The sequence below is a fragment of the Hypanus sabinus genome, chromosome 13 (genome assembly GCF_030144855.1).
Source record: "Hypanus sabinus isolate sHypSab1 chromosome 13, sHypSab1.hap1, whole genome shotgun sequence".
NCBI lineage: Eukaryota > Metazoa > Chordata > Chondrichthyes > Myliobatiformes > Dasyatidae > Hypanus > Hypanus sabinus.
Window position 1 is genome coordinate 23629328 of NC_082718.1, and position 25726 is coordinate 23655053.

At 41.1% G+C, this 25726-nt stretch overlaps 1 protein-coding gene across 5 annotated transcripts in view; it reads left to right on the plus strand.

Moving 5' to 3' along the window:
* The first annotated feature begins 4365 nt into the window (after positions 1 to 4365).
* The window catches only part of gata3 (GATA binding protein 3), a 33466-nt gene continuing 12105 nt past the window's right edge, over positions 4366 to 25726 (plus strand). Inside the window, exons 1-7 of one of the 5 annotated variants that reach the window (XM_059987337.1) lie at positions 4366 to 4520; positions 5827 to 5868; positions 13231 to 13609; positions 15000 to 15539; positions 18573 to 18674; positions 19917 to 20062; positions 24643 to 24768. In XM_059987337.1, the coding sequence (XP_059843320.1) occupies positions 13375 to 13609; positions 15000 to 15539; positions 18573 to 18674; positions 19917 to 20062; positions 24643 to 24768 (1149 nt within the window). In that variant the 5' untranslated portion in view covers positions 4366 to 4520; positions 5827 to 5868; positions 13231 to 13374. Of the gene's footprint in view, positions 4521 to 5826; positions 5869 to 12604; positions 12802 to 13230; positions 13610 to 14999; positions 15540 to 18572; positions 18675 to 19916; positions 20063 to 24642; positions 24769 to 25726 lie in introns of those variants that run through there. The other 4 variants (XM_059987339.1, XM_059987336.1, XM_059987341.1 and 1 more) reach the window with 4 other exon arrangements.

A 25726-nucleotide genomic window follows, 5' to 3' on the forward strand; every position in this document is an offset into this window, starting at 1 on the left:
CGAAATGGACAAGATCTTCTGACGATTTAAACTGCAAAGCTATGCCCTATAAAAGCACACCTGATGTTGGTGACCAGAGCAATACCTGCAAGATGTTAGGGTCCTCGGGTGTCCGTGTGACCTGTTCAGAGCCACGCAATCAGCATGCAAACGCCGGGTTTAAATCTGCGTTGAAACTGCTTAAATAAACCTCTAATTGTGCAGAGTATGTTCTCCACTCGCCTTCCGTTGTTCTAGATTACCTCACTCTTCAGTATGTGTGTAGAGCGACCAGCGGCTTTTGTCTAACAAAACCAGTCATTCAGCGGAGGAATTAAGAGCACGAGGTTTAAAGAAAGTGTTTATGGATGAAAGCCTTGTATAAATATATAAATATTATATATATATATATATATATATATATATATATAAGAACGAGATTTTCTATAGGCGCCAATGCAAGGGACTTCTTAATGGAATCAACATATTAAAAACAACGAAATGAGCATGTTTCTTTTTCAATCAGTATCTGTCAATAATGCGACTGTGTTCTTATTGTCAAAACCTATCTTGGGATATTGCATGTATTTTGACAGGCAGTGCTATAATACTATTATATACTTCACAATGGTCCTCGATGTCATCTAAGATATGTGTAAAATAATATTCCAATAGAATATGTTTTATTTTCGTCCCTTCTGTAGAGCCCAGCGATTTTATTTTAAAACGTCAAATGTAATATCCGCAGAAGCAACGCAATGCATATTCAAAATTTGCCCTCAAAAATGCCCGCTAAACATTTCCCGATATAAACAAACACCCTAGGAAAAACGAAACACACAGTGGATTGACCAATCCGGTTTTTGAGTATGCAAAATAATGCCGCACGGTTTAAAAGATACGGCAGTCTCTAATGTTTATGATAATTATCATTGTTTTTTTTAATGCAAGTATTCTAGACATGCATTCTGATGAAAATATCTTGAGGTGCTTTAGGAAAGGGAGAAGCGCGCAATTTCAGGTCGATCTTGTTAATTTCAGGCAAGAAATTGACACACTAATTAAACAGCACTAGAGCACTCAAAGGCAGATTATTGCCCTTATCAGATCCACTATATTTTCCCAATTAAAATCGTAAGGCATTTCACTACCCCCTGGATGAAAAATAGGGGGCTTTACAACGGTGACCATCGCATTTTACATCAGATTCATTGTGATGTATTAGATGCAATAAATTACCCAATGTAACAAAACACTGGGAGTTGAAAGGCTGATTATCTGCAGTGCAGAGATAAGGGTGCATTATTCGAAATCATTATGAATCCGACGTTGGCTCTGACTTCTTTCTTAATCAGGCGTTCTTATCCCGGCTCCATGAGCAGCACAGATAAGAAGCAAGTAATTTATAATTCGCCACCTTCACTAATATTTAAAAAGTCAGCCCCAGCTCGCCGTAAAAAAAACACTAACGGAGCACAGATGAAAAATTGTTGGTATTAGTACAATTTAATTAAATTTTTCATCCCAAAGAGAAAGGGGGGAGAGAAAGAAAATTGACATAATTTTGTGTGCGTGTGTGAGAGAGAGAACGAGAAAGAAAGAGAGACTATTAACAGTCTCACTGATGTTTGGATGGATATTCAGATGGTATTAAGACCTATCATAAATCAGATGTTGTGGGATGATTACATCATTTGCCCGAAGATGACCGTGAAATTCGATGTCAGATCGAGATAAAAATATTACAAAGCAGATCATTTCCGAGGCGAGATATAAGAATTTATTCGTATACTCCTCGACTCTGTTTTATCGCTTTTACAAACACTGGGTGCTTTCGAGGACTAAACATGCAAATAAAATTATAAAAGGAATTTCTGCATTGGTGGGTAATAACAAAAAATCATCAAATATATTCTCCTTATATCAGAAAATGTTTCAATTGCTTTTTGGTAGCGCACATTTAGCAAGTGAAAATTCGATTTTAATTTGCCACCTTTCATAGATTTAACAAGAGAATTGTTGATGTTAATTATCTCTGTGAAGAAACTTCCTCCCAATCCTGTTTCTCGGGATTTTCCCCGAATGAAATAACTACCATGACCTAATATACATGATAATATATTCCAAGATTCTTGAGTGGTGATTGTTTTTAAAATGAAGACAGAATTACACATTGAATTACATCTCACAAATAGTTGCAGGTTGTAATCTTTATCCATCCTGTACGAAAATGAATTACTACCATGATTCAGTCAAGGTATTTTTTTTCGTTATTGTGCTCCTTGAAAAACTATTAATCGGTATTAAACTATCTGGATATGGGGGGGGGGGCGTGAATGTCCGATCTCTCTCTCTCTCTCTCTCTCTCTCTCTCTCTCTCTCTCTCTCTCTCTCTCTCTCTCTTTCTTTCTCTCTCTCTCACACACACATAGAACATGCAATTGCCATTGAAAAGACGCAAAATGTTTTTAAAAGCACATGAAAAGCAAACAAGACTGACGGATTAGTGGGCGGTTGCCACAACACAAAGGAACAGCGCCTAATGTATTGGTGCACAGTAACTAAAATCTTACTCATATTAATATATGTCAACTACTATCAGTCAGATCGCCCAAATTGGCTTTCTTCCATTCTCCGTGTGACAAAATAAAGCCCTTTACTGCCTCCAGTTCCATATGCATCGCGAAAACCCTCCTGTACTACTTCAAGCGCGCACACGCTCAAGACTGGACCGTGCGGAAAGATGCTGCCGACCGTTATGGTGACAGTAGTATCTCGCCAAACAATTAAAATAAATGCCCACACAAAAAGCGAAAACGGCGGCCAATTGCAATCAGCTTCATTGGAGCAAGTCATTTGTTTGTGAAAAAACATTCCGTTTAATATCTTTTCCGTTCTTTTGACCTCTCGGGTTTTGACGTTAATCTGGCAAAGACATAACAAAGTCGCTTTATTAAAACAAATAATTATACAGCAGATATTCCTGCAGTCTGCAAACAATAGATACTGGAAACGCGTTAGTGTGTTATCGTCTAACGGAATCCGTCACTCCTGTGCGTCACCGTTAATTGTTCCTTGTATTGAATGAGTGTGGAGAATAAAGACGTTTCCTACATTGTAATAGATTCCGCAATAAATGTTAAGTCGGTCTCTTCCAAGTCCGTTCTGAGCATTGTAGAAATTATTCCTTGCTTTTTAAAATCTGCATTGTTTCTGAATTTTTATCCGTCTCGTGTTGCCACTTAATTATCTTTAACTTATTAGCTTGATTGAATTCGTTTACTGATGATAGAAATTACAGCGATCAGTTTACGTTTAGCATACAAGAAGATACAATGAACGATATCAACACTGCTTTCATCAGCTCTGCGGGGATGTAATCAGTTTTCACTAGATTTATTAGATCCTGTAATAAAATAACACATATCAGAAACTCACAATGATTAATAAATGGATTAACATTAGTCAGAGATAGGAATAGGCTGACGTGGGGAGAGGGTAAGATATTACAAGTCCCCCCGTAACATTCTGCCTTAATACAAAAGAAAACCGCAGGTTAAAGGAGGCACTTTTCTCAGAAACACAAGAGATTCTGCAGATGCTGGAAATCCCGAGCAACACACACAAAATGCTGGAGGAACTCAGCAGGTCAGGAAGCATCTATGGAAATGAATAAACTATCGCCGTTTCGGGCCGAAACCCTACATCAAGACACCCTTTTCTCAGAATCAGCTTTCATTCATGTGTAGGAAATTCCTCCCAATTGTAACAAAATCTTCACGATTTTTTTCCGTGATACTATCTGTCCAGAACACTCATGAAAGATTATCTTTTCATTAAAGACATTGTTTCAACTGATGTGCATTAAAAGGGATCCCCTGACATATATTTTTGTGTCGAATATTTAAATTGTAGATTATTACAATTGTGATCACCTTTCCATTGTAAATAAGAATTTACAAACTGGTTTAAAATGTTGCAAAGAAAAACTGAATCCATTCTATTAATTAACCCTACATACAAAATTCATTTAAGATAAGGGGGGAGGACGTCTATATAAAATCGGTAGAGATCTGGGGATTCCAGTAATGGTGTATTAGATTCTGTAAGTAAAACGATAGGTTTCCAAAATAGAACGGGGCAGTGTATAGCTGAAACATTTCTACATTTTCACATCGATGATATAAACAACAGAAAGTTAATTACAACCGGGGAGATATTACACTTCCAGTACATCAGAGCCACGCTTATAAAACGCGGCAGCTGTTTGTTTGTTGCTGTCCAAACCGTTTAAAAGAAGATTTAATCGCGTTGCGTCTCTCTGGTCATTCCCCGCTTTGACCTGAGTACCTGAGCAACCCGGAAGAGAACTGGAGAGGCTGGCTTTCCGTGGGCAGATATGGTTGAATGAAGAGTTTTCGCTGGCTGAAACAGGGCTCTGCGTTAATTGCTCATCGCTTCACTATCACCGTGCAATACTTTTGGGGAAGAGATCGAAAAAAAGAGCTTCAAGCGCCAATCTCCACACAGGAGCTCAAGAGGTCAGTAAATATTTATATTTTCACTACATCTCCGCACGTGTAGCGCGGCTAGCCCCGAAGGCATTCATTCGGGCTAAATTAATAATAGTTTTTTTTCTTTTCCCCGATGTTAACGCTGGGAAATATATAGGATTAGCAAACGTGGCGGAATTGACATGCTGTTGAGCCCTGTCGAAAAGAGCTGTATTCTTTCTGAATGTCAACCAGTAATTTGCGATGAAATTATGTTGTGAAACCAATTGTCAGTCCGACGAGAAAATCCAACAGAACAATGTGGCCGAGGATATCATGAAATCAATTACTCTTGAAGTCAGGCGAGCCATTGGGGTTTCGGGTATACTGGTCGATAGAAAAAAAGAGCAGAAATAAATTTCGGCTGCATGACAATCTCCCCTCGGTACCGTATAAAATAAAGAACGGTCCGACTAAACAGGGACGACGTGAAACTGCGATAAATGTTGATTTCGACCTTCAAATTAAAGATAGTCGGGATTTTATTTAAAATGGACTCTAAGGACTGCCCTTGACTATCACGATTTCAATATCAACAGAACATACGCAGTGTACATTCTGCTGTGTGAAAGTAATCCAGATTTATTCTTTTTTTTACGGGCAACTCGAATTTCTGCAAGAGAGTGAAGCAGTCGGCTCCAGTAGGGATTCGCTTAAAACTGCCGGATTGAAAATAGGTTTACCGTTCCCCAAGACGTGAGGTTAATCGGGTTGTTTGATAGTACCTGGGGTGGGGGCCACTATCTGTCATGTCTAAGTAAGACCCGAGTGGGATATCTCGGGACGCGAGTACCAAATTCTCGGTTTCCGCCGCACCAAATATGAAACTAAACCAGATCTAACCCGGTCTCGGGTGTTAAAGTGTGGAAATCTCCCTGCATTTTTCTATTAAATAAACTGAATATTAGTTCTAAGATACAGTTAATATTTTCAAATCTATTGCAACTTAAATGCTATTATTTATAATTCTGCAGACTGCTAGATTAGAATCTGATACTGACTCAATAAACGACATCTTGTACAAGTTATTAACTGACCATAGTCTCTTTGTGTGGAGGTATTAGTCAGGTGTCGTTTGGTCGTCATATGGCAATTTCACGCAGTTAGGTTTTTTTTAAATCCACGGCATTCTGTTGGGAATAAAACATTTATTCTAAACTTCTTTAAGGATTTTCGCTTGTCTGCGGAACAGAGAAACAGAAACAGCGGGGAGAGGTCGTGATTTCACAGTCACGGTTGTTTCGTGCCAAACAAAGTGCTGATCAATTTCATGTCAATTTCACTTTTTTTTCAGAAAGGCGTTCTTCTCTTGGCAGATCCTTCATCGGCACCTTCAGTAAGTGGCGTGTTTATATTTAAGCACACGGATGTATAAAAATGCACAGTATGTCTCTGTACTTGTTGATGTAGATGAATGCCTGCATATGAAGATAATTAAATCTTACGGTGTACATATATGTACTTATGTACGTGTACCTATTCATAACCACCAATGTGTATTTACCTAAGAATGTATTAGACAGTATGTGAGTGTACTTGAAACTTTTACATTTTGGGTGATAAGCATCTGATATACTTTGCTCCTCGATTCGAATGAATGTTCTATTTAAGACAACAATGTCTAGTCAATTGTGCTATAATGTCGCGCATCTGTCTAGCTACTCAGTAGCGTAAAACTTGTGACCATTGAGTTGGAAGGCAGTAAATCACATTTTTTTTTTCCCGTGGGCCCGTCTCCGACCACTCTCTTGACGAGTCCCGCTGTTTTCTCTCCTTTCGTCTGGTCTTTTCGCAAAATGACATCATGGTGGCAATGTAACCCCGTCTTTTGACATTGTCGCGTGTTGTGTGTGGGTCTCGATACTTGAGAGATCTGAGTAAGACGGGGAATGTATGAATACACATCGGCCGTGTTCCCTTCCATCTCTAACCCAGCAAAACTGGCGCTCAGTCCGCCGCGTGCTCCGTGTCACTGATTAGAACATAAACACAAGAGATTCTGCTGATGGGGGAAATCCAGAATAACACACACACGAAGTACTGGAGGAACTCAGAAAGTCCTGATGAAGGGTCTCGGCCCGAGAAATCGACTCCTTACTCCCGTCCATAGATGCTGCCTGGCCTAAGTTCCTCCAGAATTGTGTGTATGTGTGTGTGTTACTCTAGTAATTAGAACACTTGTTTTGCGTTTAAAAAAATGAATAAGTTGTGGTTGAGGCGTGGAGTTTTGTCTCAAGTGCTAAGACGTCTAGAAAGCAATAAGGATATCGTAGATAGTTCCGCGGCCCAGAGCGGGTCTTGCAGAACTTGACAGAGACGGCCAGAGATTAGGTACCGTCTCATTAACCGGTTAAACTCAGTGTTGAAATACGTAATATCATCTGAACAATGTTTGCGTTCTTTATTCCTTGTCATTCAGTACAACCATCCGTCATTAAGGAAAGAAAGTACAGTGTCGGAGAGAAGGGATGTTCTTTTTAACGGTTGTCGTGCTTTTATTAAACTGTTCTGTATTAACCATACACCATGTCACCTCTGAGAGGCGGTAGATAGGTCCTTTCTGATACTCAAAGGGGGGGGGGGGGGGGGAACACTTGAATTCTGAATCGACTGCCGCAGTTATCTCGGCACAGTCATTGGCTACTATCTCAGTACATGCCAGGTCGAATATTCTTAGCTGACAAAGGCAGAGATATGTCAATAGCTCAGACTAACACCCCATCCCTCACTCTGTCAGACTTCTGCCTTAATGGGTTTGGTATCCGTTGCGGTCAGTTGGACGAAAAGGGCTGAGAGAAGTATCAAATTCTTAACGGGACTGAGACACGGCTATAGCGAGTTAGAGTGAGAAAGTTAATATAAATTACCTGGCCTCGCTATTTAAGAACCTCAAGGGCCTTTCTGGTCTCCGAAAGGCTCTTCCAGTTTGGGACAAAACAATTGTTTCCTCTACAAGAAAAATCATAGGGCAATTGTTTCCGTCCGGTAATATATTCCTGGTGTAAATTCAATGAATACACCCACATGCATGACAATTATGTTCAATACTGAATGGAATCGTGGCCTATATTGTTCAATATATCCCAGAGTTGCTCTCCTCGATTTGACGTGCCTGAATGAAGATAGATAGATAGACAGACAGATAGATAGATAGATAGATAGATGCTTTATTGAAGTTAGAAATTTTGCAAGTTGTTTAATCGGGGTAAACTTAGTTGCCGAACTTACATATATTTTCCTGAAGTCCTGGTCAATGTTCTCTTATCAAGTGCTGAGAATGGATTATCAATAGAAAAAGTGGTGCAGTGGAGATGGAAGTGACTCAGTCATCTATTGCATTATAATGTGCAACTATCTAGTCAAGAATAAAAAGCAAGGGAACAAGAATCTGGCCCATTAAGTTTGGACTGGTCTTTAGTAAGATCCTAGCCCTCCCCACTCCAACTCCAGGTCCATTGATCCCGCACAGTTCAAATAAAACCATCATTAGCCCGTCTTGGATATGCTCCAGTAGCAAGCGTTCACGGCCCTCAGGGGTGAAGGGAATTCTAAGACATTTCTCCGCATCTCAGTCTAAACGGCATATCCTACAATTCCGGACGTCCGGATCAGAGGAATTTTCTCTACCAACCGGGCGCGGCTCAGTCCAAAATGGAAATGGATAACTTTTGAACTTCTGAAGATTATTTCCTCCTTTCCTGGCGGCACACATGTGTCAGGGTAATAAACGCTGAAAGGAACATAGAACATTACAGCACAGGAACAGGCCCTTCAGCCCACAATGTTGTGCGAACCAATTAAACTAGTAATCAAATGGCTTCTATCTACACAATGTTCATATTTTCCTATTTAAACGGCTCTTGTGTTTAAAGGACTCGTGGAAGCCGTAGTAAAGAAACGAAAGGACTTCACTTGAAAGTCTGCACGGCGGAGAACCCTGTATCTTTCGGTTAAAGCAAACCTAAAGTTAATCACGAAGCGACACTCACTGGAACTTGGACCTGAAGTTGACATACCATTGTTCAGCGTGTTCACAGACGTATGCAAAGAACTACACATACACACACAGACACACACACACACACACACACACACACACACACACACACACACACACGTCAAATAAGCATGCCGCATTCTAAACTAGCAAACTTCTACCGGGAGGGCCGAGGGTAAATCATTTTTTTTGCATCAACATAATCGCTGATTACTCATTTAACGCTGTTTTTTAAAAGTATTTCGGTTGAACATTTTATCAATTTTCTGAAGAAAACCCATTCCTCCTCTATGTGTCACTATTTAACTATAAATATATCAGCGCACTAACACCTTTACCCATTCTGTAAGTAATAAATCTGATAAGAATCGAATTAGCACTTAAATAAGATTGTCCTCAGGAAGGTAGGAGGAGCAATAAATAAACCAGGCTGTCTTTTATACTACAGATGTCTGATATCTTTTATCCGAAAAAAGCTCGCTTGTGAAGTGTCTGATTCGGCGTTCATAAATCTAGAAATCTCTGCATTATATTGGTTTATTTAGAAAAATCTACACCAGTATACCGTCTGTAGTTTAAGTAGAATATATCGCGCATACTTTATTTTTCTTACTCACTTCCTTAAAGGATTTATACAAGGTTATTTGTGTTTTTTCTCTCTCTAAAGGAGGGAAGTGACTACTTTAATCCATTAGGGCGATAAAACACTGTTTAAAGTACTTCCTGCGTGAAATATCCTGCCCGTTAATTACTAACCAGTCCAGTCCGTACGCAAATTACAAGATAGTTGTTATATTTCAGGATTTTTATTACAATATCTTAATTTAACAGTAAGGGAGTTGTGCGCCTCGAGGCTGCGTGTCCTCGCCGTAACCTCCTTGCCTTGGCCAAGGACTATTTATACAGCTTTACCTGCGCAGGGGAGCGGTGATTTAAACCAAATATTACATGCAGGGGGAGAGAGAAGCAGACAGATAGGCAAGAGATCATCGCGGTACCATTGCTACCCGATTAATTAAACTGTAGTTGCAGGCTAGTTGGGATCTGTTCCCTTACACGTGGTTTATAGTTGCGAATGTATTCTGGCCTTTAGGAAGTAATCGATGCGGATCAATGGCTAAAATTCCCCAGGCGTTTTATATATATATATGTGTGTATACATATATATTTCCCTTCCACATCCCAATCCCACCTCCCCACACTCTTATTTGATCTCACATCTAGGGAGAGAGAGGGGGGGAGAGAGAGAGAGAGATACAGCCCACGCAGATCCCGGTGATGCACCTTTTAAACTTCAAATCCACAACTGGGGTTTTTTTTTTGCGCTAATTATGGAAACAAATGCGCCCATTAGTGAGGCTCTGTCAGTCGGCACGCAAACCATGTGGTATCGCAAGTGATCCTTAACCTGCGAAGAGTTTACCTTCCTTCATACGTTCTTACAGCTCCTGCAGTGCCGTGCTCAGCTAAGGACCCCAACCTTCACACCTTAAACCCCATAATTTGGCAAATCGAATACCACCCCCCCCGCGTCCTTCAGCCACAACGAATTGTGTGTGTGTGTGTGGCCTGTCTCAATAAATTATAGTCCACAGATTGTAATTATAGTTCCGAGTCACTCGGTGTCATTAATCACTAAAGACTTCTACTGTATTTGGATTTATTAAGCTTTATTTAGATTCCACATGACATCTTCAGACGAATTAGGTGACAGCCAAAATGTTCGACTGCCGAGCAGAGGTAAAGGTTTGCCGATCTGATCGATGCCCCGTTGCAGTGGCTAATGTCAATTGTCTCCAAAATGTGACCGCTGATACGCGCTAACGTCGTTTCACTCTTTTCATTTTAAAATCCCGCCCGTTTGGCCTGTTCAAGGGCTTAACCGGCCTGTTGATTTGATTTTCGCTGTGTTGAGAAAGCAAACTTATAAAATGTACCATCAACACAAGAGATTCTGTAGATGCTGGAAATCTTGAGCAACTCGCGCACACACACGCAAACTACTAGAGGGATTCAGCAAGTTAGTCAGCATCTATGGGGGGGGGGGGGGAAGAAAGTTGCTGAGTTCCTCCAGCATTTTGTGTGTGCTATTAAATGGACCACCAACACAAGAGATGTTGTGAATCTTGAGCAAAACGCTGAAATGAAGGGGAATGTCGATGATGCCTGACTTGCTGAGTAGCTCCAGCATTTTGTGTGTGTATGTTATGAAATGGACCACTAACACAAGAGATTCTGCAGATGTTGTAAATCTTGAGCAGCACACACTCAAATGCTGAATGAAGGGGACTATAGATGATGCCTGACTTGCTGAGTTCCTCCAGCATTTTGTGTGTTATAAAATGGACGGAAGGTGGTTAATCTGAAAAGGATGATTGGGCAAAGCAAGTCAGTGATACGATTCCGTTGGGTTTTGATCGGAAACTATCTCATGAAGACAGCTTTCGGGCCATTTATAAAGGGCGGTGAACATGATCATACTGACGAACAATACGTTTAGAGAGGTTACAGAGTAAAATCAGTATGGCTCGCCTTGTTGCTATCTATCGTCAGGCAGGGAGCTATTGACAAACTTGTCGGATTGGAAACCATCGCCAATTTCACTATTGTATCATTTGTAAGCGAGATTTTTCAATTTGTTTTTGGGAGGGGTGAAAATAAGAGATGTAGGGAAAAATTTGAATCGTATGTCGTATAGATTTTTTCCTCTGCTCGAATTGTGAAAACTGATCCGGAATATACATTAAAGAACAACCACTTCGCGAGGTCAGCTGGAAAACCAGGATGCCAAGAGTAGCTAACATCTAGCGGACTCAAAGACCGTGTGTAAAATTAGAATACGTTGTTGTTTAATATTGCAGTAGATATCTGAAATACAGGAATGCACTTTCACCCTAATGCCAGATTATGGTCAGTGAATCTCCCCCTCGTCAAACGTTTCATGTAACAGCGGGCGCAAGCCTGTAAAGGCGAATGAGCAGATTAAATAGTTCAGGAGAAAAACTTTTTGTTCAGAATCACCAGTACTTATTTCTTTATCACTAAATGACATAGAAAAAACAGCATTTAGTTCCCCCCTCGTGTTGAATGTTAGTCTTTTAAAATATTTTTTCTATTTTTTTTCTCCCTCATTGTGTTCCACTCATTTCCTCCCTGTTTATTCAGCTAATGACGTCACGCCAAGTGGCGTCGGTATGGCGGGGTATTTCAGTAAAATGCATAGCATCAAAAGAGCAACCTCCCATTCCCCCAATTACATACTGTCAATCTGTTGGCCAGAACCCGCCAAACGGGGAATTAAGACACTAAATACCAGCCCGCGGCCCTCCTATTGCGATGCAGTGGAGTGGAATGATTATCGAAGGCAGATCACTGTGCCTACCTGTCGCGGGTGCACCCAGTCAGGGGATCACCTGTTGCAACCTTTCGCTTTGAAAGCAAGTACATGAACTCGTTTCCTAAAAGGAAACGTGGGCAAGTGATAATCTAACAGTATCTGGTCCTTTTTTCCCAATTGCTAGTGTGCTTCTTGGATGGTAATTATTTTTTCTCGTTAAAAACGATCCTCTTTTCTCATTCACCATTCGTCTCTTGTAATTACAGAGGCACTCGAGATCAGTTTTAACGTGAAGACTTCGATTATTTTGCTGTTAATTGCAGGTGCACTACGACTGCCGGGAGTTTGACACAAAACCATTACAAGTTTGGATAGAATAAAGAAAAAAGTGATATTTTTACTTTTATTGACATTATTTTGAAAACCTCGATCGAGTTTAATTGCGGAAGAAATGTGTTCACTGCAAGCCAATGGTCAGATGATCATTCTCCCAGGTCCAACCAACCATGACCCAGTAGGAGGAGACTTCCTCATATTATTCTCAGTGGACTCCTCCTTCATTCTGCGGAATGACGATGCCCTCCAATCAGCCAATGGAGTGGCGGTATGCTGGTTCCGCCCCCGGCTCCTAGCCCAGCCAATGGGCAAGGCAGAGGGGGCGGAACGCTGTTGGGTGGCTGGACCAATGAAAGGGCAAGCTCAGGGGTAAAGCCTGCCGATGTGGGGAGCAGAGGAGGTCTCTGATTGGCCGCGAGGGGGTGGGTTGTTTTTTAAGTTCCGACCCGCCGTGCTGCAGCCGACTGGCGCCATCAACCAGTTCAGAGAGAATGCCTTCACTGTAAAAAAAACCTGGGACATAAACACAATCTGATCAGTCAGCTCTGGAGCCACGGCTAGTATGCGCCGCTGATAAAACCCTCTCAGCCAGCAACAAGGTTTGTCTTGCATTCTTCTGCAAAATAATAACAAATTAATCTCACCCCAAGCTTTCCTTTGAAGGAGAACCTTGCTGTAACACTGTTTATTTTATGTTATGAAATGTCAACAGTATAAGTTGCAATCTTGGAGCCGCATTTATTGGGAATGAAGTATGACAGTTCTTAAAATTATTGAACAGTTTTTATTTGATGAACGAGGCAATCAAGAATTCGATTCATGTGAAATATTAGTACGATATATTTAAACGCTGATCTTTATTAAGTTAAGAATGTAATCTTCACTCTGTGTTTCGTGGCAGATCCCGACTTTTTGCATTACTTTCGATTTTAGATGCATTTGCTTCTCTCCCTCTTCGATTTTGCGCCAGTTTTCAAGTCAGGTGTTAATTGCGTCTAATTATTTTATTTCCCTTCTCTGCCGCACAGGTGTATGAGGAATCAGACGGCAAGGATCACTGTGTGGATTCTTTAATCTAAAGAGACCAAATATTGGACTTCTTTTAAATATATATACAGACACAAACTTTCTGTAAAAAAAAGCATCCAAGCTTGTTCCGAAGTTTGATCGCGATGGAAGTCGATCAGCCTCGCTGGATGAGTCACCATCATCCCGCGGTGTTAAATGGACAACATCCCGATTCTCACCACCCGGGTCTTGGCCATGGCTATGTTGACTCGGCGCCGTACCTCCCGTCCGAAGAAGTGGATGTACTCTTCAATATCGACGGCCAAGCCAACCACGTTGCCTCGTACTATGGAAACTCGGTCAGGGCAGCCGTACAAAGATACCCCGCTCCCCACCACGGTAAGACTTGCGTCCAGGTCGTTTTTAATTCTTCATCCAGTGGTTCTAATTTGTGTTATCAATCCACGCTTATTTCAGGGGGTTCGCACACGACTAGGGAATGAAGAAGTTCACTGTTAGTGAGATTTATTTAATTAAGAAAGGCCTGTATTAACATGTTACATAGAGCAATTGGGGAGAAGAACCAAATTTATCACTACGGAACATTAAAAAAAATGCCTTCTGGTATCCCATTGGGAACGTGTTGCTTGCCAAACGAGCCTCAAACCCCGGAGGTCAACGTTTTTTAAAAAAATAAATCTGAAATTGACCTGATGTTCGAAATCTACACACAAAAAAATAGAGGGGCTCTTGGGCCATTTTTTTTTCTGCGAGCACTTCCCGGATGTAATTGAGAGGTGCTCTTCTCTACGTCTTGAAACTGCAAGTTATTTTTAAAAAGGGCAGTAAATTCTGATGCCATTTGGAACGAATATTTCTAATACATTAGGGATCGTTGTGTTTAGTTTAGCTTACTGCAGAGTTTAATATTTTAAAGGTGGACTGACTGGACCCCGAGTACAAAATGCTCATTTTTTTTCCCCTTTGGCTATTAAGCCGCGTGGGCGTTTATTTGTGACCTGTTGATCGCGTTTAAAATCTGTCACTTCCAGTGGCCGATGCTTCCAGTGCCGATGAGGGGGAAAACGAAATACTTTATAAATTGAAAACACTTCTTGTGGACTATGTTACTGCTCTTTGCCGTTTAGCATATCAACTTGCACATACAAAAAAAAATTATCTTTTTTAACGCAAGAAAGCACGCTCCAATATGTGTCTTAAAAGGTCTCTTTAACACAGCCATTGTCTAAGACATCTTGTCCAGGCATCAATATTACAGTATATATATTATGCTGAGGGAATTGGATGTACAGAACGCCTAGAAGGCAGGAAACAAAACAATTTCGTAGCGTCAGCAAACTATCATGCACGCTATAAGAACGAATCTAAAGAATTAAGGGAAAGTAAGCTAACATTAGTTATGGATAGGGCAATTTTAATGTAGCAATCAATGTGGATCTATATGAGTATAGAGCTTTAACTGAAAAACTGGTTCCATTGAGACAGCGTTTCATAGGGGCAATGCACACAAAAATCATACAAAATACTGGAGGAACTCAGCAGGCCTGGCAGCATCTATGGAAAAGAGTAAACAGTCGACCTTTCCTGTTGTGATCCTTCATCGGGACTGGAGAGGAAGGGGGAGAAGCCTGAATAATGATTCTTAAATAACATTGAGATTGGAATTGTGACAGCTGAAACAAATACAATTGAAAACAAGTTTCAGTAGATTTTCTGTTAAAAAGTGCATTGTGTTATACTGATCCATACTTTTGTTTTGACATTACAGGGGGTCAGGTTTGCCGCCCTCCTCTGCTCCACAGCTCTCTGTCCTGGCTCGATGGAGGAAAAGCCCTTGCATCTCATCACAATGCTTCTCCTTGGAACCTGAGTGCTTTCAGCAAGGCCCCTCTCCACCACAGCTCCCCTGGAGCGCTTTCCGTTTACCCTCCGTCCTCATCAGCATCCCTCTCAGCGGGACACTCCAGCCCTCATCTCTTCACCTTCCCCCCCACCCCACCCAAGGATGTCTCCCCGGACCCCACTATCTCCACCCCTGGGTCCACCAGCAGCAGCCGCCAGGAGGACAAGGAGTGCATCAAGTACCAGGTGTCCCTGGCAGAGGGCATGAAGTTGGAGACGGGATCCTCTCACCCTAGAAGCAGCATGGCATTAGGAGGGTGCTCAACTGCCGCCCACCACCCTCTGACTACTTACCCATCTTACGTCCCTGAATATGGCACCAGCCTCTTCCCATCTGGCAGCCTGCTCGGAACGTCTCCCCCAAGTTTCTCATCCAAAGCAAGACCCAAAGCACGCTCTAGCACAGGTAAGCATGCCCATTCCTTCCTTGTTCAACATAGCATCAGCCCTACACTAAATGTGACCAAACACTTGGAGGCACTATGAAGTCAACATTGCCTTATGAAATTGACAACTATTCCTGTGATAACAATATATAAAAATGCAATAGGAATTATGCAGGATAATATTTGAATGAGCAGGCATACACCAGTGCACTAATAAATACAAGCAAACCAGAGAAAAAATATTTACTTCAATTAATGAAGATTATCTCACAGAATAAACACCTGTCTGCAGAATATATTATAGGCTACTTAGGAGCATGTAGACAAGTTATGCAATAGAACTTTGATTTGCCCATTGAGAATAATTTTTAAATCCGAATTCATAAGGTAAAACTCTCCCTATAGGAGCTAATATTAGCTTATGATCAGTGCACTTCAGATAAGACATGTAACCTGTAATTGTAGCAGTATTAGCAATAGAGCAAGGCCATACATACCTTGAAAATAACTAAGAGTCCAGACTTGACCCATAACTTGTCCGAACACATACCCTGTAATTATAGCATTATTAGCAATAATGCTGGGAACATCTATGCCTTGAAAACAACTTCCAGTATTGACCACTCCAACAAACACATTTGTAGACGTTAACCAGTGTGTATAAAAGATACACAAAGATAGCAAATGCAAACTGAACTAACGAATGAGTGCAATGGTATCAAATTTATGTGAATCTCTATTGCCTACTATGCTGACAGACTTCAAAACCAAACACTGGAAATATCTCTGTATTAATATCAAACCACTCCTCCCATTTCCTCGCTGAGTAGCGCAGGTACTGTAATTCACAGGTCGTTATCAACTGTGATAATTCTCTACCTCCAATTCGAAGGCTCTTGACGGTTGGGGGGGGGATGGGGAAACCAGTTTGTTTATCCCATTAAATGTTGTACCTCGCGATGCGTGATTTGTAATGTGTGATTTGTACTCGCTTTTATCATTGGAGTCGTTTTTTCTAAATCTAGAGTAGCCCCCCCCCCCACCCCCCCCCCCCCCCCCGGCTTGCGGCAGCTCCCGCGACCAGATTGTGGGGGCTGTCTCGCCGATGTAACACATGGATTGGCCTTTTTTTTCGGGTCTCGGTATTTTTAGTTAATCCAATTATTTTCAAACTGATGCACGCGACAGTTACATTGTTTACCCAGCGTCGGGAACTTTAATAGATTCCGGATGCGGCAATGGAACAGGCCAAAACAGAGCAGCGGACAGAGAAGGGTGGGCTATAGGGAACCGACAGATTCTCACCAATGTAACGCTTAACTGTGCTCCCCGGTGCCACAGTGACCCAGGAAGATGAGGCGGGCGGAAATTTAGCAGCACAATTGAGCATCACTCATTAACGCAACAGATGGGTTGATAATGAAAGCAAGTTTATACTATGTGTATATTTATTAGCAAATCAGACTCTACCAATAAATATACCATTGAGGCAACGGACAAAGACACCTCAGAGTATTCTATAACAGCTCCCCCCCCCGAACAATATTTTTGTAATGCAAGTTCTGTAAAAATATTTATGATTTTGAAATGTATAATACACTTAAATAAACGTATGCTATATATCATTGCATCAAATTATTGAATGAGCGGCATTTCCAACATATTCTTCTGTGGTTATATCGGTGGGATTACTGTGAGATTAATAGCTATTTGTATGGCAGAGTAAAGTCCTTGGGCTAATTTATTGAAAATGACTTGCATCAGCTAGATTTCGACAAAGCTGTTCTTGTAATGTTGTACACAGCAGCAGACTAGGCGTAAGTTGATATAGGTTAGGAAAAAATGTTTTAAAATAGGTCACTTTTGACGCGCAGCGTGATATATTTTTTTTAACATTCTATTTATGAGGTACTTTTTTAATGCATAAGAAAGGTATTTGCGGTTTGGAGAAGCCAAACCAGGAAAACGTGTTATAATTAATATTTTTTTTAAACAATTAAAAAGGTAAAACTGGATTACAACCATTTAAAGGCACAAAAAATGCGGGGACGCGGACTGATTAAGAGGGCCTTGCCCTCAATTGTATTACTTTATAGAGAACACGAGCTGCAACTTTTTGGAAAAACGGTTAGAGTTTGTGGTTAGGGTGCGGATGCCTCTTCTTAACGTATTTATTCAATACCTCCTTTGCATGCGGTGTAAAAGTTCACCTCTAACACTCAAGAACGGCCAGGCTAGCAAAGAAACAGCTAGGAATACAGAACACGAGAACCGTCGGGGAGCAACAGAAAGTATTATAGCGACTTAGAACATAATGACGGCAACGTTGGGAAATGATAGGATGTAATGTGTAGTCGTGATGATGCTACCAACTAACTTTTTTTTTAACTATTGCGGTTGTCACCACGTACACGCGCCGCTGAAAATACAAAGGTTACTTCTAAGACATCGGGGACGTGTCAGTTTCAGCAGCCGCCACCCGCCCCCCTCCCCACCCCCACCACCCCCCTTTCGAGAAAACACTCAGCTCACCATATTGCCCCTTACAATTCATTTGTGAACTGACTTTGTTTTCATTTTTCATTGCTTGATGCTTGAGTGCCCCCCCTCCCAAAAAAAAAACAGGGCTTTATTAGCTAACACGCACAAAACACTGGAGGAACTCAGCTGGCCAGACACCATCTCTGGAAAGGAATAAAGAGGACGACGTTACGTGCCGAGATCTTTCATCAGGACTTCCTGAGCTCCTCCAGCATTTCGTGTGTGTTACTCTGGATTTCCAACATCTGAAGAATCTCTTGTGTTTAAGACTCTTGACTAGTTCGATTTAACGTTTAGCATAGCCCAGTGACAGAGGCGGAATTTCCATCTGTAGGATTAATATCTTACATCAAAAAGAGCAGATTAATCACGATAACCCTCGCCCTCTTTTTTTGAATGTTTATTAAAAAATCTAATGCACAGAATTCCCTTTTGATGTGTCCGAGTGTTCCTCGGACTGACATAAAGAATACAGTACCAATGCATTGACCGTTCCCCTTCTGTTTTTTCAGGGGATCGCGAAAAAATACTTCGTGACTGTAAATTGCACCATTTGGAAGTTGACCGAGCAAGCTGTAGTGATCTGGGGATATGTGCATTCGACATTTTAATAGGTGTGCAACTTTATGTAGGTCAGGACATTGTCCAGTATATGGCATATTCTTGTCAAAAAAGATGTCAACTGTCGACAGCTAGGAACGGTCACGTAGCCATTATCAATAGATGATGTACACTTTTGCTGATGGCGACAGCCTGCCTAATACAGTTGACACTTTTGTTTCTAGATTAAGATTATTTTTTTTGCAGTGTCCGTGGCATTTTTGTTGACTTGCATTTTATTGAAAACTGTAAAAAAATGTTCAATTTTCCATTGTTTTAATTTTTGTGTGTATGTACAGTCATTTTGACGTTATTTATTAATATGTTTACGCTTCTGGTGCACAGGAGCGCTATAAACTGATTAATGAATAACTAGATATAAAAATCAAGAAATATAGAAATATTTCCCATTCTGTCATTAAAATGTAAATGACTTAGTCATCTATTGACCCTCAAACATTGATCATTAAAAAAATGGCAAATAGCTTTAAGATATTTTGACCTACAAGTTAAAGACTGCACTCAGCCTAATGTAATTGTCTTCTCAGTACATTGCAAATATTTGCCTAAAAATGTGAGTTAAAACACACGTCACTGTAGCTTGATGTCCTCTGTGGCGCCAGGCGCATTATGAAGAAATTAAATAAAGAATCGTTTTAAGGAGTTTTGAAAAGCATTAACGACCATAAATAACGCTAAAACATTTCACAAGGAGTTTTATAACGGGATGCACCGAAAAGTAAACGAAAACAAAAGGGAGCCTGTGATTAGGATAGTGGCCGAGTGTCAGATTCAGCGAATAAATTGCGCAGTAACAATTTACCTCAGAGATAACTTTGGGACTAACATCGCCCTTAAAGATTGTTTATTTAGCTGAACATCCACCCCCTGCCATTCAGTAACTAAGGAAATGGAAAGCTCAGGACGGCAAAAAAAATAAAGATAATACAAATCATTTGCTTCCAGTTCTCCCGCAAAATAAACGTTTAATGTCTAACAAGCCCATGTGAATATTGGGGTCACGTGGTCCAAGAACGGTGTGCTGGTCATGTTCTATTTACTCAACTGAAAGACAATTATCCACATCTGGATTTCCAATTAGCCACATGTGGCTAGTGGTTAATATAATGGGCAACTCTGCCACGTAAAGAGACACATGTATCCAAAACTGTATCCACTTCACCTGAGCAACTCATCTCATCATCTGTGGCGAGTTGTCTGCGACTGGAAGTGACTGTGGTGTGATTTTGTTTCAGAAGGTCGAGAATGTGTGAACTGCGGAGCCACGTCGACCCCCCTGTGGAGGAGGGACGGGACTGGGCACTATCTGTGCAATGCCTGCGGTCTCTACCACAAGATGAACGGGCAGAACCGACCTCTTATCAAACCTAAGCGGAGACTGGTAAGTAGCAGGGGATTAAATGATCTAACAGCAGCTTTTCATTTCCTGATCTGAGTAAGTTTATTTTAGGGCGTGTTTGGAGGGGGAGGGTGGGGGCGCGGGGTGGGTGTGGTAATTGACACCACACCTCCAGTATTTCACCCAGTTCTTAGAATGTCCTGGAAGGCAGAGTAGCAGTGGTCCACACTGCTGTTTTCTAGTACCACACATTAAAGAGAAACGACATCTCACTTCTACTGCGTTTGCTTTGAAAGCTTTATCTTGTTCATTGGCAGAAACTTTAAACCAGTCATCTCAAATACAAATTAAACTTTAAATTGGAAATCGAATAATGTATATTTTGAAGGCTGTCTGCCCAAACTCTTAACATGTGTGATGTTTTTAAACACCATATGGACCTCCTGAAAAGATCACAGCAGTACTTACTGGTTTTCCGATGTCACTTCTGTGGACATTTGCAAACTCATCCACCTCATTCTTTCAGACTTGCCAATCCCCCTCCCCCCACCATGATACGCCCATGATTCAATCTGCTTATTCAATTTAAAATATAGATAATAAAAGTTCAAAGTAAATTTATTATCAGCATATATATGTTACCATATGCTATACTGAGATTCATTTTCCTGCAGGCATTCACAAAGAAATACAATAGAATCAATGAAAACCACACAAGAGCAGACTGACAAACAACTGATATGCAAAAGAAGACAAACTGCGGAAATACAAAAAAAAACAAATAAATAATAGTCTTTGAAAATGAGCACAATAACAATATATAATCCAGTGTATCTAAGGAACAGGCTCCTGCAAGTTGTAACAAACCATTCCTAATGATCTCATGGAAGTGTATCAGATTTTGGAAGTCCTGGATAAAATGGATGTGGATAGGATGTGCCCTATAGTGGGGGAAGACTAGGACCAGAGTACACAGCCTCAGAATACAAGGACATTGTTTAAGGAGATGAGGAGGAATTTCTTTAGTCAGAGGGTGGTGAATCTGTGGAATTCATTGCCAGATACGGCCATGGAGGCCAAGTCATTGGGTATATTTAAAGTGGAGAATTCTTAAGATATATCAGATATTGGAAGGCCTGGATAAAGTGGATGTGGAGAGGAGGTACGTTATGAGGAGACGGTGGAAGAATAGGGTAGAGGTGGAAAATAAATCAGCCATGATTGAATGACGGAGCAGACCTGATGAGTCGAATAGACTAATTGTGCTTCAACGTCTCATGGTCTAAACCAATTGACAGTCCTATTGAATGCCAATTACTGCTGATACCCTGATCATCAGTAATGTTTCACCGTGAACTGTTGTCTCGCTGGCACAGACTTCATTGGAATCTGGCTTGTTCTGTCTTGAGGAAATTTGTCATTTTGCCAGACCTGCTTTTTAAGACCACATTGCCCCCCAGCCTCCTCACTGCCCCAACCCTCACGCCCCCAGCCTCCTCACTGCCCCCACCCTCACCCGCAACCTCAGCCTTCCACCAAAGAACCAAGCAAAAATTTCAAAGCAAAAAGTAAACTTGTTAGCAAAGTACATATATGTCACCATATACTATCTGGAGATACATTTTATTTTATTTATTATTTATTTAGCGAGCAAGTGCAGAATACACCCTTCTGGCCCAACAAGCAACCAAACTATTTAACACTGGCCTAATCACAGGACAATTTACAGTGACCAATTAACCTACCAACGAATACGTCTTTGGACAGTGGGAGGAAACCGGAGCACCCGGAGGAAATCTACACGGTCATAGGGAGAACGTACAAACTTGTTACAGACAGTGCTGGAATTGAACTCTAAACTCTGACACCGTGAGCCGTAATAGCATTGTGTTAACCAGTGTCCTTTTTCCTGCGGCATCATAGTAGATACAAAGCAATACAATACAATCAGCGAAAAAATACACACAAGCAAAGATGGACAAACAACCAAAGTGCAAAAGAAGTCAAACTGTGAATACGAAAAAAACCCACAACCAATAATTTCCCCCCAAATTGATCTACATGAATTTAATGTTGTCCCAACAGCACTAGCGTGACCAAACCATCCTACTCCCTCTGTGCCTTTGTGAAAATGTTGATTTTAATGATTGACCCCTTAATGGAATTCCAATCTTTCACAGCCTCATTAAGATAGGAAGACCTTCGAGGGAGGGAAGTGTTTGCTGTGCATTTACTTGGCAGCAGGTCTCTCCTTTTAGTACTGTCTGTCCCCACCCCCCACCTCCCCTGGTCTCTAATGTAAAAAGCTGACTTCCTATGGAAGGGTTGCCGGATATCTGCCTAGCCGAGATAACTGCTTTCTACAACAATATCACTTCCCGACCTCAAAACACAAAGGTGTTTGAACAAGAAATCAGGAGGGGGGTGGGGGAAGAATGGAAGGACTAAAGTTTGGTGAAGTAGTTTCGGGTGACAGTCCAAACAGGATCAGCTCAAAGTCTATGTCATCAGCAGAAAAATATGTGGCACCTTATTAGCCCTGACTGCTCTGATTACTCAGTACAATAACATGTATTAAGAAGTATTCCAGTCAGGCATCCTTTGAATTGTGTCCATTGCTTTTGTTATTTTTAAAAGGCCAGTAAATGTTCTTTTAAAAAGATGTTTTCACATTCTGTTGCTGGTAATGTGGAACAGATCAGCAGGGCCAAGAATTAAGTGGGCTGTGCAGATGGAAATTTCTAGAACATAGAAGAGAACAGCATAGTACAGGCCCTTCAGCCCAGGATGTTGTGCCAAACTTTTAATCCACTCTAGGATATATCTATCCTTTCCCTTCCCCAAAGCCTCTATTTTTCTCTCATCCATTTGCCCAACTAAGAGTTTCTTAAATGTCTATAATGTGTTCGCCTCAACTACCATCCCTTGTAACTCATTTCACACACCCATCACTCTCTGTTTTTCAAAAATAACTACCTCTGACATCCTCTCTATACTTTTCTCTAATTAGTCATTTCTGCCGTAGGAAAAAGTTTCTAGCTGACCACTCCATCTATGCCTCTTTCATTCTAAACACACCTTATCATGCCATGTCTCATCACCCTTCACTCTGAAGAGAAGGTTCCTCGCTTGTACAACCTATCCTCATAAAACGTGCTCTCTAGTCCAGGCAGTATCCTGGTAAATCTCCTCTGCACCATCTCTAAAGCTTCTATATAATGAGATGACCAGAAATGAACACAACATATCGTAGATGGAGCTGTGAAAATTGGAAAGATGCATTTTTTTTTCACTTCCCCTCTCCCACTCCAATCTCATCCAAACACCAGGGTCGTTTTGTAGACTGAGCCAGTGGCATTGTCTTGTCTAATACCACCACACTACAAACTCCAACGTTTTCCCTCATGATAGCACTGCTTTCCTTTTGCCGAGTATTTTTTGTAATATTGTAAAAAAGCTTTATTTGGTAAGGAATTGTTAAGCAAGCTGCTATCTGGCTATCTGTAAGGAGTTTGTCTGTTCTCCCTGTGACCGTATGGATTTACTCCATGTTCTTCTCATATTCCAGAAGGTGTATGAGATAGTAAATTGTGGGCATTCTGTTTTGGTGCTGGAAGCATGGAGACATTTGTGGGCTTCCCCCAGTACATCCTTAGACTATGTTCGTCATTGACACACACGGTGCATTTCACTGCGTGTTTTGATGTACAGGTGACAAAGCTAATTTAAAAAAAATCTTTTAAACATGTTTAAGGCCAACAAAAACATATAAGCTCTACATTATATCATTACAACTTAAGTGCCCTCCTTGTGAAGCAATGGTTTAATGTATGGGACATTTGATGGGTCCAATTTACCATGTTTCTGATCAAATGCCTGGATGTTAACCATCCATCCAAGGATTTGCAAGAGCATCAGATTCTTACAGGGAGGTATTTGTACAGATTCAGCTTTTCGTGGGCTTTGGCTTCACGAAGCAGTCCCTTTCCAGCAGTTTATTGTGTAAAGTTTACACACAGTTCCCCAAAGCAGTGCCAGTCCTGTGGAGGGGTCTCGGCCCAAAACATCAACTGTTTATCTGTTTATTCCTCTCCATAGCTGCTGTGTGACCTGCTGATTTCCTCAAGCATTTTGTGTTTGTTACTTAAGAATTTTGTGTTTTTTTTAAGGTTTCCAAATGACACAGATATAAAGTCAATATAGTTTGCTTGTGAAGCAACTTGCTCCATTATAATGAAAACAGGAAAAGAAGTTATGCTCTTTGGTGATATTATTTAGGGCAAGGACAATACAGAACATAACACAGACACAAAATGCTGGGGGAACTCAGCAGGTCAGGCAGCATCAATGGAGAGTATAAACAGTCAGTGTTTTGGGCCAAGACCCTTCATCATCAATGTTCAATAAATGTTGAGTGTTTCTTCCTCTCCATAGATGCCTGACCTACCGAGTTCATCCAATATTTATGGGGTGTTGCTCTGGATTTCTAGCATCTGCAGAACCTCTTGCACTGTGGAAAGTGAAACACTATGTTCACAGAAAGTAGGGCATTGGTTGACGGAGTTCATGTGTGTGCGTGTATGCTAAATTAAAAAAAAAACATTTTTGTTGTGTTCTTCCAGTCTGCTGCCAGACGGGCGGGCACATCCTGTGCAAACTGTCAGACCACTACCACCACTCTGTGGAGACGGAACGCCAATGGAGACCCCGTGTGCAATGCCTGTGGGCTCTACTACAAACTCCACAATGTGAGTACAGCCCTCAAATCTTGCTCAGCCGCCCTGTCGCACTTTCTCTCACAGCCCCTCTTAGCAGTGCCTTTGGATTGGATTGCTCTGGGGAGAGGAGGGAGAGAATTTCAGTGATCCAGTGTTTCGGGAGAATGGATTAAGCTGTTTGTGTTACCAATCACTGCAAAGAGAGGGCTTCAGAATCAGAATGGGGTTTAATAACACTGGCATGTGTCGTGAGGTATGTTGTTTTGCGACAGTGGTTCATTGTAATACATAACAAAAATAAATTACAATAATAAAATGCATATATATTGTAATTTATGTTTTTATTATGTATTTCAATATACTGCTCCTGTGTGTGTATATATATATATAATGTTAAATAAATAGTGCAAGAAGAGAGCATAAAAAGGAAAAAAAAAAGTGAAGAAATATACATGGGTTTATTGCCCATTCAGAAATCTGATGGCAGTGGGACAGAAGCAGTTTAATAAAAGAGAAGAAATTGCCAGAAAAATCTTGCATGCCTAGTGGTTTTCATAACCTTTTCAGAAGCACTTTACACATAGTCATTTGAAGTAACAGACACAAAATGTTGGATGAACTCAGTAGCTCAGGCAGCGTCTGCGGAGGGCAGTAAAGAGTCGATGTGTCAGGCCAAGAGTCTTCATCAGGACCCTGGATCCCAGGAAGGATCGGGGCATCCTGATGAAGGGGTCTCGGCCTGAAACATCGGCTCTTTATTCCTTTCCATAGATGCTGTCTGACCTGCTGAGTTCCTCCAGCATTTTGTGTCTGTTTTACTCTGGATTTCCAGCATCTGCGGAACCTCTTGTGTTTATGAAAGTGATTTGGATGTGATCGTTGTAGGAAGATGAAAAACTCTTGTACCCCAATGGTGTACAGTAAGATCCCACAAAAGGCACTGCTCCTGGATTAAGATGTTTCTGAGAATAAGCAAGTAAGATGAGTA